Source organism: Schistocerca gregaria, chromosome 7, assembly GCF_023897955.1.
Source record: "Schistocerca gregaria isolate iqSchGreg1 chromosome 7, iqSchGreg1.2, whole genome shotgun sequence".
Taxonomy (NCBI): domain Eukaryota; kingdom Metazoa; phylum Arthropoda; class Insecta; order Orthoptera; family Acrididae; genus Schistocerca; species Schistocerca gregaria.
Genome location: NC_064926.1, coordinates 146,790,750 through 146,802,916, shown reverse-complemented (window position 1 = coordinate 146,802,916; position 12,167 = coordinate 146,790,750). Strand labels below are relative to the sequence as shown.

Sequence of the window (12,167 nt, the reverse complement as noted above, 5' to 3'; positions counted from 1 at the left end):
GGTCAGGAGGGGAGGAGGAGAAGAGTGGGCAGAGGTGTGTAGGAGGAGAGTTGGAGGGGAGTATGAGTGAAGGAGGAGAGGTGGGGTGAGGAGCAGGGAAGGATGAGGAGAGGAGCAGGGGAGGAGGAGGAGGAGAGGAGTAGGTGAAGGAGAGACAGCCGAGAGTAGGAGGAGTACGAGTGTAGCAGAGGAGGTGAGCGTGAGGAGAAGAGCAGGTGGAGGGTCGGTGGCAAACAGGAATAGAGCAGCACGAGGAGAGGGGGCAGAGCGCGAGGAGAGGGGGCAGAGCGCGAGGAGAGGGGGCAGAGCGCGAGGAGAGGGGGCAGAGCGCGAGGAGAGGGGGCAGAGCGCGAGGAGAGGGGGCAGAGCGAGAGAGAGCGAGAGAGAGAGAGAGAGAGAGAGAGAGAGAGAGAGAGAGAGAGAGAGAGAGAGAGAGAGAGAGGTCAAGGGAAGAAGAGGGCGCAGAGAGACGGCAGGGGAAGAAGAGGGCGCAGAGAGACGGCAGGGGAAGAAGAGGGCGCAGAGAGACGGCAGGGGAAGAAGAGGGCGCAGAGAGACGGCAGGGGAAGAAGAGGGCGCAGAGAGACGGCAGGGGAAGAAGAGGGCACAGAGAGAGGGGTGGAAGAAGTAGACAAAGGGAGAGAAGGCGGGAGAATTGGGCAAAGGGAGAGGGGCAGGGGGAGGGAGAATTGGACAAAGGGAGAGGGGGAGGGGGAGGGACAAGTGGGCAAAGGGAGAGGGGGAGGGGGAGGGACAAGTGGGCAAAGGGAGAGGGGGAGGGGGAGGGACAAGTGGGCAAAGGGAGAGGGGGAGGGTCAAGTGGGCAAAGGGAGAGGGGGAGGGGGAGGGACAAGTGGGCAAAGGGAGAGGGGGAGGGGGAGGGACAAGTGGGCAAAGGGAGAGGGGGAGGGGGAGGGACAAGTGGGCAAAGGGAGAGGGGGAGGGACAAGCGGGCAAAGGGAGAGGGGGAGGGGCAAGTGGGCAAAGGGAGAGGGGGAGGGGGAGGGACAGTGGGCAAAGGGGGAGGGGGAGGGACAAGTGGGCAAAGGGAGAGGGGGAGGGGGAGGGACAAGTGGGCAAAGGGAGAGGGGGAGGGGGACGGACACGTGGGCAAAGGGAGAGGGGGAGGGGGACGGACAAGTGGGCAAAGGGAGAGGGGGACGGACAAGTGGGCAAAGGGAGAGGGGGACGAAGAAGTGGACAGAGGGGGGAGGAAGAAGTGGACAGAGGGGGGAGGAAGAAGTGGACAGAGGGGGGCGAGTGAGGGGGGAGGGAGCGAGCGAGAGGGGGGAGGGCGAGCGAGAGGGGGGAGGAGGGCGAGCGAGAGGGGGGAGGAGGGCGAGCGAGAGGGGGGAGGAGGGCGAGCGAGAGGGGGGAGGAGGGCGAGCGAGAGGGGGGAGGAAGGCGAGCGAGAGGGGGGAGGAGGGCGAGCGAGAGGGGGGGAGGGCGAGCGAGGGGGGGTGGAGGGCGTGCGAGGGGGGGGGGGAGGGCGAGCGAGGGGGGGGGAGGGCGAGCGAGAGGAGGGGGAAGGCGAGCGAGAGGGGGGGAGGGCGAGCTAGAGGGGGGGAGGGCGAGCGAGAGGGGGGGGAGGGCGAGAGTGAGGGGTGGAGGGCGAGAGTGAGGGGTGGAGGGCGAGAGTGAGGGGTGGAGGGCGAGAGTGAGGGGTGGAGGGCGAGAGTGAGGGGTGGAGGGCGAGAGTGAGGGGTGGAGGGCGAGAGTGAGGGGTGGAGGGCGAGAGTGAGGGGTGGAGGGCGAGAGTGAGGGGTGGAGGGCGAGAGTGAGGGGTGGAGGGCGAGAGTGAGGGGTGGAGGGCGAGAGTGAGGGGTGGAGGGCGAGAGTGAGGGGTGGAGGGCGAGAGTGAGGGGTGGAGGGCGAGAGTGAGGGGTGGAGGGCGAGAGTGAGGGGTGGAGGGCGAGAGTGAGGGGTGGAGGGCGAGAGTGAGGGGTGGAGGGCGAGAGTGAGGGGTGGAGGGTGAGAGTGAGGGGGGAGGGCGAGAGTGAGGGGGGAGGGCGAGAGTGAGGGGGGGAGGGCGAGAGTGAGGGGGGAGGGCGAGAGTGAGGGGGGAGGGCGAGAGTGAGGGGGGAGGGCGAGAGTGAGGGGGGAGGGCGAGAGTGAGGGGGGAGGGCGAGAGTGAGGGCGAGAGTGAGGGGGGAGGGCGAGAGTGAGGGGGGGAGAGAAGTGAGGGGGATGGAAGGAAGGGGGAGGGGGGGAGGGGGGAGGCGGGGATGGAGGGAGGGAGGGAGGGAGGGAGGGAGGGAGGGAGGGAGGGAGAGAGAGAGAGAGGAGATGGAAATGGACAGAGCCATTGGAGTACATAAATACCGAGGTAACATTGGATTTCTCATCTAGTATGTATCAGGTGTATCTATGAAGAGTCATCAGGCGTTTTTTAACTTGTGTTTTGACAGATATTAACAATTTTGTTTTTGCCATGTGTAGCTGGAGTTATTCCAAACAGATAATGCTCTTAATATTTTTCATGTGATTCCCAGTGCCAACAGAAAGTATCTGTTTCTTTCCCATTATGAACAAAATTATTTTTAAAGCAGAGATGTACCTTTCCATTTGATACAGCAGACTGAAATTAATACATCATGACACTAATTTTGAATGTGTATTAACAGGAAGAATAGCCACTAGCTGAGCTGCTCCTGGCAGTAGATACCTATGCCCAATTTTGCATAAGATTGATCTGTGTCTATCGAATAGGCATGTGATGGTCTGCTTTAAAAGTTGTTTTGTTTGTAACCGTAAACGGGCTCTTTCCATTGACACTGGTCATTGGTGATAAACACAATGATAAATATCTGTTTGGGATGACTCCAGCTACACATTTCAGAAACCAAATTGATAATATCTGCCAAGACATCAGAGAAAATTTGCATGTAGAGTCTTTGGAGACACCCTGTATAAAACTAAACTATTTTTCTTATGCAAAAAAGAAATTTAGGTTGCTGCTATATACTTTTGCTGTCAAATGCATTAATTTTACTGAGTAGGTGCAGGCAAGGAAATCTGTGCACTTCTACAGATCTCTAAAGAATGAATTGTGTGAAAAGTGGCAGCAATTTTCTGTTATTGTTTCATTTACGCTTTCTTCAAAACTATTTATTAGTGAAAAAGGAATTCCTATTTTTTGTGAATTTCTTTTTTAAGAACTTTGAACGTCAAATACTTAACATCATTGTTAATGAAAGATTAGAAACAGTAATGCATACATTGAGTTGAAATATATACAGCAAGAGCTATAAAGGCACATTTACTTAACTCGATTGTATGTCTTGATTATGTGATCGATTGTTTACTGAGATCAAGTGCTTAAGTAAAAAGAGGTCAGGCACACATCACTATTTGGTTTGCACAAATTGATTATTGGCATCAAGAGTTTGTAATTAATTACTGACATCAACAGTTTGTCTGATGGAAAAATTTTAGTAAAATGATTCTAGCTTACAGATTTGTTACAGAAAGCTTGACAACTCAGACCTTGCACTATATTCCCCACTGTTTTGCTGAGAAAACTCCCGAGATAACTATGCATCACGTTCTCAGGTCATACACTGAGGCACAGACAGAAAAAAAAGAAAGAAATTATTTTAGTTACAGAAAAAAGTAAATATTACATAAATAATTGCTGGTTTAAAACTAACCACTGAGGCTCCTCGTCCTGTCTGGCTGCTAAGTGTAGGTTGTGGTGTAGAGGGATTACTATGATTCTGTGTTGATGCTGACTGAGCCAATACTGGCCTGTCAGCAGCTGTCTGGATAACCAAAAAACTTGAAGCTGGGAGTGTCTCTGGGTCCCTGCAATGCAATAATTAACTATAAGAAATATACTAAACTTTTAATAATATTTCTTAATATGGAAATTCTTTCAACTTATGGCTTGGAAGAAAGAAAATCCAGTTGAGAAAAAAATTAACTGGATTCAGTGGTGATGTGTTTCCAAATTAAAACAAACTGGAAGTGGGACTTAGCATATTTAGTTTCCTAGGGGGGATAAATGTTTGTTCTTACCATTGTTCAAACCTGTTTTAGTAACTTTTTCTCAATTGTTTTAGAACAAGAGCAACGTGGATAAACCTCTAAATTATTATATCAGTATTTCATTTAAATTTCAGCCTGAAGTTTAAGAGCATAGGCACAATAAATATTAGCATGAAGTGTTAATACAAGGAAGAAACTAATAATACTTTAATACTTAGTGCATTTTCCATACCTTGTTAAATTAATGACATCAAATTCACACTCATCCTCTAGCCACAGTGGTGATTCTAACAGCAAAGATATATCCATCTCTTGTATTTCCTTTGGTGTTGCAAGAGCAAGAAACCCTGGGTTGGCCTAAAAAACAAAATTAACAGTAATATGAAATATCATGTTGACAGACATACATATATATCACACAATGAACTACATCAACAATAAAAGTGAATTTTCAGCCAATAAAGCAGAAAAAATTTCTACTTACTGAATGGCAATAGATGCAGGCAGAAACAAAATAAGGTGACATTAACATTATTTTTCACAAGAAGTGGCATTACTCCTAAGTTTCTGAATAGTGTGGTTCACTACAATTTTTTCCATCTCTTTGGGACAGGAAAATGTCAGCTTTTGTTTTCATTTGGTGTGTGTGTGTGTTTTCTGAAAGTCTGAAATCTATTTCTCAATACTCTTTTTTGGCTACAGGAAATAACTATGGTACTAACTGCACACTTTTACTTGGACCCTCTCTGATCTGTGAAAGTCAGTGGACTTCGGGCCACTCCGGAATCTTTACGATTGCTGCTGACATTAGCTACTTAATAGTATTATGTGTCACAGCAATAAATAGCCATAGTGTGAATAGTGTTGCTTCATGTGTGGTGTTGTGCCAGTGATTGTCAACATTATTTACAAAAATGAAGGAAGAGGTTTACCAGTACCATGTCCTTTTAGTGACTCACCATCAACTTTCGTGTCACTTCTGCAATGCATTAACCTATTACACATTTATTTCTATTATAAGCCAACAGCTGCCTGCCCCGAGAGAAGGAGGTGGGGCTTGTCGGAGCATGCAATTCACTACATGCCAATTGTAAGCATCTGCTCCCAGCATGTCTCCGTACAGAGGATAAGTAAAAGTGTGCAATTAATACAGCCATGTGTGAGTAAAAGTAAAGTTGCATTCTCATTATTGTTGTTGTAGTCTTCAGTCCTGAGACTGGTTTGATGCAGCTCTCCATGCTACTCTATCCTGTGCAAGCTTCTTCATCTCCCAGTACCTACTGCAACCTACATCCTTCTGAATCTGCTTAGTGTATTCATCTCTTGGTCTCCATCTACGATTTTTACCCTCCACACTGCCCTCCAATGCTAAATTGGTGATCCCTTGATGCCTCAGAACATGTCCTACCAACCGATCCCTTCTTCTGGTCAAGTTGTGCCACAAACTTCTCTTCTCCCCAATCCTATTCAATACTTCCTCATTAGTTATGTGATCTACCCATCTAATCTTCAGCATTCTTCTGTAGCACCACATTTCGAAAGCTCCTATTCTCTTCTTGTCTAAACTATTTATCGTCCATATTTCACATCCATATATGGCTACACTCCATACAAATACTTTCAGAAAAGAGTTCCTGACACTTAAATCTATACTCGATGTTAACAAATTTCTCTTATTCAGAAACACTTTCCTTGCCTTTGCCAGTCTACATTTGATATCCTCTCTACTTCGACCATCATCAGTTATGTTGCTCCACAAATAGCAAAACACCTTTACTACTTTAAGTGTCTCATTTCCTAATCTAATTCCCTCAGCATCACCCGACTTAATTCGACTACATTCCATTATCCTCGTTTGGCTTTTGTTGATGTTTATCCTGTATCCTCCTCTCAAGACACTGTCCATTCCATTCAACTGCTCTTCCAAGTCCCTTGCTGTCTCTGCAGAATTACAATGTCATCAGCGAACCTCAAAGTTTTTATTTCTTCTCCATGAATTTTAATACCTACTCCGAATTTTTCTTTTGTTTCCTTTACTGCTTGCTCAATATACAAATTGAATAACATACGGGAGAGGCTACAACCCTGTCTCACTCCCTTCCCAACCACTGCTTCCCTTTCATGCCCCTCGACTCTAATAACTGCCATCTGGTTTCTGTACAAATTGTAAATAGCCTTTCGCTCCCTGTATTTTACCCCTGCCACCTAAAGAATTTGAAAGAGAGTATTCCAGTCAACATTGTCAAAAGCTTTCTCTAAGTCTACAAATGCTAGAAACATAGGTTTGCCTTTCCTTGATCTTTCTTCTAAGATAAGTCGAAAGGTCAGTATTGCCTCAAGTGTTCCAGTATTTCTACAGAATCCAAACTGATCTTCCCCAAGGCCGGCTTCTACTACTTTTTCCATTTGTCTGTACAGAATTCATGTTAGTACTTTGGAGCTATGGCTTATTAAACTGATACTTCGGTAATTTTCACATCTGTCAACACCTGCTTTCTTTGGGATTGGAATTATTATATTCTTCTTGAAGTCTGAGGGAATTTTGCCTGTCTTATACATCTTGCTCACCAGATGGTAGAGTTTTGTCAGGACTGGCTCTCCCAATGTCGTCAGTAGTTCCAATGGGATGTTGTCTACTCCGGGGGCCTTGTTTCGACTCAGGTCTTTCAGTGCTCTGTCAAACTCTTCACGCAGCATCGTTTCTCCCATTTCATCTTCATCTACATCCTCTTCCATTTCCATAATATTGTCCTCAAGTACATCGCCCTTGTATAGACCCTCTATATACTCCTTCCACCTTTCTGCTTTCCCTTCTTTGCTTAGAACTGGGTTTCCATCTGAGCTCTTGATGTTCATACAAGTGGTTCTCTTATCACCAAAGGTCTCTTTAATTTTCCTGTAGGCAGTATCTATCTTACCCCTAATGATATGCACCTCTACATCCTTACATTTGTCCTCTAATCATCCCTGCTTAGCCACTTCGCACTTCCTGTCGATCTCATTTTTGAGACGTTTGTATTCCTTTTTGCCTGCTTCATTTATTGAATTTTTATATTTTATCCTTTCATCAATTAAATTCAATATTTCTTCTGTTACCCAAGGATTTCTACTAGCCCTCGTCTTTTTACCTACTTGATCCTCTGCTACCTTCACTACTTCATCCCTCAAAGCTACCCATTCTTCTTCTACTGTATTTCTTTCCCCCATTCCTGACAATTGTTCCATTATTATCTCCCTGAAACTCTGTACAACCTCTGGTTCTTTCAGTATATCCAGGTCCCATCTTCTTAAATTCCCACCTTTTTGCAGTTTCTTCAGTTTTAATCGATAGGTCATAACCAATAGATTGTGGTCAGAGTCCACATCTGCCCCTAGAAATGTCTTACAATTTAAAGCCTGTTTCCTAAATCTCTGTCTTACCATTATATAATCTATCTGATACTTTTTAATATCTCCAGGATCCTTCCATGTATACAACCTTCTTTCATGATTCTTAAACCAAGTGTTTGCTATGATTAATTTGTGCTCTGTGCAAAATTCTACCAGGTGGCTTCCTCTTTCATTTCTTAGTCCCAATCCATATTCACCTACTACATTTCCTTCTCTCACTTTTCCTACACTCGAATTCCAGTCACCCATGACTATTAAATTTTCATCTCCCTTCACTATCTGAATAATTTCTTTTATTTCATCATACATTCTCACTGCAGTATATACACTAGGGAACACTGTGTCTCTAATTGTGAAAAGGATACTGCAGCTCGTATACACTGTTCAGTCCATCATCATGCTTCAAAAAGTCATTTAAAGAATAGATTAAACATGAGCCATCACTTTATGTTTGACAAAATTGGCATACAGCACTGCAACATCAAATACTTGCTATTTATAAAATGCAACTCATCAAAGATCTGCCTTTCACTGGCTGCATATACAGTCAATAACACTTGCTGATGACCCCTACTGACAAATTATGGGTAGGAAGTCCCCCTGGGCTACTGAATAAGAGAAAAGAGAAACGAATATGAAAGTAAATCAAAAAGTAAGTTACAGTAGCTCACCATGAGAGCACGCTGTGTGTCATAACTATGATAAATGTGTTTCACATGACAATAACTGCGACACATCTTATAGGATGGGTGGTGTGGTATTGCGTCCTGTTTTGTGTGCAGAGAGGGCTAGACCCAATGGCGTATTAAATGGATGTTTATTGCAAATCTGGAGGTGCATGCAATGATCAGATTTGTATGGGCTAAATGACTGAATTGCACAGACATTCAATGATGGATATGATGAGCATGTAATCTCTTGCCAAGGTATTGTAAAGTGGTGTAAGCAATCCGATGCTGGATGCATGGATCTCACTGATGAATATCACAAAGGAAGGCCCACAATGTCCAGTACTGTTGCAAATGTTGACCATGTGGATGTGATCATTAGAGGGGATTGGTCCACAAAACTGCACAAAATTGTCAGCGTTCAGAACATTTCATATGGCAATGTGTTTTCCATTGTTCACCAGTGCTTTGGGTATCATAAACAGTGTGCCAAATGTGTCCCACAGCTCCTCACCAATGTTCACAAGAAACTATGTTTCAAATAATCATTGGCACATTTGGAAAGGTATTCTGTGGAGTACAATGAGTTTCTGCAGTGAATCATTACTGGGGATGAAATGTGGGTCTACCACTACACCCTCAAAACAAAGATAGCATTGATGGACTGGCTGCACACCACATAACCACAACAAAAGAAGGCCAATGTGCAACCTTCAGTAGGAAAGGTGGTGGTGACAGTGTTCTTTCACATGGAGAATGTGTTGCATGTGGAATTTACACCTAAAGGCACGAGAATCAACTCTGCTCTGTATTGTCAAACTTTTCTCCAGCTGTGTAAGGAAATTACAGAACAGCGATGGGGAAAATTGAGCACCGGTATGATTTTACTGCACCATAACGCAACACCACACAACAGAACCGCTGCAGCAATTCAACTGGGAGGTATGGCAACACTCTCCATACAGTTCATACCTAGCACCATGCTATTATCTTGTGTTCGGGAAGAAGAAAGAGGATCTCAGTAGATTATGATTCTGAAACAATGAGGGTGTGAAAACAGCTGTATGCAGGTGGATACCTAGTGCTGGAGGTAATTTCTACACATCCAGAATTAAAAAATTGGTTACTCATTCTGAGAAATGTTTACAGCCTCTTGGGGATTATGTAGAAAAGTGAACTTACACTGTATGTTGTCAAAGCCGTGTTGCCTATGTGTATTTGGTTTAATAAATGGGTGTAACTTTTAAGTATAACTTTCTTTATGATTTGCACTCACACAAGGAGTCAAATTGAGATTTCTTAGAGTTGAGATGGGATATAAAAGAATAGGTAAAATACAAAATTAGGATATTCAAAAGGAGTGGAAAATTTGGAGTGTGAAAGAAAAATTGGATAGAAACCAAAGTAAAAGGAGTGAATACCCACCAAAAATTGATCCAGAGAGACTATCATGTCAGGTAAAGGACTTTACACCAAAAGGGAAGAAGAAACCTGGCAGATCAAGAAAAAGATGGGAACTGTAATATGCCCGAATGGGCCTGATATGGAACATGTGGAAGATGGTGGAGGAGGAGGAGGAGGAGGAGCAGGAGAAGTACCCCAGGCGTATGCAACAGATCGGCACCCTCTGTTTTTGGAGGGAAGTGAAAGTATTCTGTGAATTTGATTCAATTGTGCAATCTGAAATTGAACCTGGATCAATGGCATCAAGTTCTCTTTCACCAGTTACTACAGGATTTGTCTTATACCTAATGGATTTGTCTGAAGCCTGATGATCATCTAAGAAGTGTGGAGGGGGAAGCTGCCAATGCATACCTTATGACCACAGCCAAATGGATTCTGCAGGGCACTGTGTATATCACGTTTTGGACCGGCATAATGCACGAAAGTCCATTGACAATGTTAGTGAGTGTAATTTGAGAGCTTTGTAGTAATGGGATATAATAATATAAAATACTGTCCAGCCCTACAGTCAACATTTTGGTCAATACCATTCTCACATAATGCAAATCTTCCTCCAGGAGACAGGAATCAACTGAATGAAAATGTGTGTAGTATATGCTGACATGAACCCAACTAAGCATACTTGTGGCCAAATGTAACTTTCAGTGCATCATTGCAAGAACCTTCCTCACATGCTGGATGACCTCAGGAGGGCTGTCGTCAAATGGTAGGACACACCTAGGTTGCACCACCTTGTAAACACCATGCCATGCAGATGGAGCAACATATTTTGATTCCACATGTATGCAAAGTTGGGCACTTTCAAACAGACAGCCTTTATTTTGGTTATTGTCTTAGGTTTATTTTGTACTAAAGTATTTATTTGTAGTTTCATAAGGCTTATTCTTTCACTCCCTGCGTCCCTCAAATCTAAGCTCACACATCCAAAGAAATGCAAATGGTGCACAATTTTTTCCTTATATAACACTCCAAACATTTTTTTAAAGCTACAACATCAGAAAGCTAATGAGACAGTGAGAAATATTATTTACGACAATTAGAAAAGCTGGCAATAAAAAAATTTCAGCAGAATCTGCCAGCATGTTCCAGTCGAACCAGCCACTGCTGAAACAGTGAACTGCTTCCAAGTTTTAGCCAGTAACAAGTCAACTTTCTTTAGCACTTCATTACTACAAACTGTCTTTATTCAGATATGAATTTATAGCAGACATAACACTTGAGGAAAGTATATACACAAACAAAACAAGAGATGCTTATGGACTACATTATTTCAACACCACGTTTAGCCATGTAATTTTAATGTAAAAGTTATCATATTCGCTACAAAAAAAAAAAAAAAAAAAAGGTATCCAAATTGTAAGGTTTATCATATTTAGGATTATTTAACTACTTCACAAATATTACACTACATAGTACCAACCTGATTGAGACAAAAGGCAGATATAGAATCCTGATCTTTGTGAATAATCTTCACTAGTTCTGCAAATGATGATGATGAATCTGAAGCTCTCTCATCTGAAGTGCGTACGCTATCTGTAACTGTCACACTTGGCTCCATAATTGAAGCTACAGATCGACGCTTGCCAAATACAGAGCGTATGAATATATCTTGAACTGGTTCTTGCCGTACCAAATAGCACCAAAGACGCCGAACTGGAGCAGCTGATGCATGCCTTGTGCTGGAAAGGACAAATAATGCAATTAAATTAGATTGTATTTGCAAACAGAGAAACAAAAAAAGCACATAAACTATTTCCTGGCATAGGGGCTAACGACTAAAGAAATGGTTCCCATTGATATAAGAATGAAAATTCAGGTACTGATTGTGAAAAAATTTTCATAGTAAATGAGAGATAAACAAGTAATTCACTAGCACCTACGATTCTAGTAGATATGTGCAATTGTGCCAAATATATAGCACAAGTGGGAGTACACTGGCTGTAAAAGTAAATGATGCACAAACACTGGAGAAGGGGAGGGATGAGGATACTATCATTGGCAAGGAGAGGGGTTTTGGGGGAAAAGGAGGGGGGGGGGGGAATGTAATGAAAACTAAAACCTCCAACAAATTTACCAGTGAATAAGTCTGCTTGGTTTATAAGACTAGGAAACAAATCATATATTCATGTTGATAGTATATGCTTCTCTCCAGAACAGGTTCGAACAAAGTACTATTGAAATTTTTGAAATGAAATACATTCTACGCTCAAAATTATGGAGTAGCCACTTGGAAACAAGCAGCAGCAATGTCTAATATGGTATACAAGACACCATTTTTAAAATAATATAGTGGCCACTCATACTTCTGCTTTAGTACTTGTTCAGAAATATTTACTAATTTCTTTTGACCTTAGGCATTTCAGCATTATCTAGGCATTTAAGCATTATGCCAGTTTCGAAGGAACAAAATGCTGCTGATATAAAACATCACATCAAAGTTAATCACTTACAGAGTAAGTGCACAAGTGTTATACAGCAACAGGGCAGAAGAACGTGGGTGTTAGATTTTCTAAGTTTGCTGATATATATATTTTGTGAGACGATTTACCCAAAACTAAGAAATCAAATGAATTGCTTTTTGTAAAAAGGCAACATATCTATATTTCCCAATTTTACAGTTGAGACAAATGACTGGATAAAACCAGTTTAATGTAATTT

The 12,167-nt window shown here is 43.3% G+C and overlaps 1 protein-coding gene across 4 annotated transcripts in view; it reads right to left on the bottom strand.

The window, feature by feature from the left end:
* LOC126281225 (dmX-like protein 2) overlaps window positions 1–12,167 on the bottom strand; it is a 313,079-nt gene that overhangs the window by 60,472 nt on the left and 240,440 nt on the right. For all 4 annotated transcript variants that reach the window (XM_049979978.1, XM_049979982.1, XM_049979980.1 and 1 more), the window contains exons 50-52: window positions 10,930–11,188; window positions 4,220–4,344; window positions 3,651–3,804 (exon numbers count right to left, since the gene is read on the bottom strand). In XM_049979978.1, coding sequence (XP_049835935.1) covers window positions 3,651–3,804; window positions 4,220–4,344; window positions 10,930–11,188 — 538 coding nt within the window. The remainder of the gene's footprint in view (window positions 1–3,650; window positions 3,805–4,219; window positions 4,345–10,929; window positions 11,189–12,167) is intronic.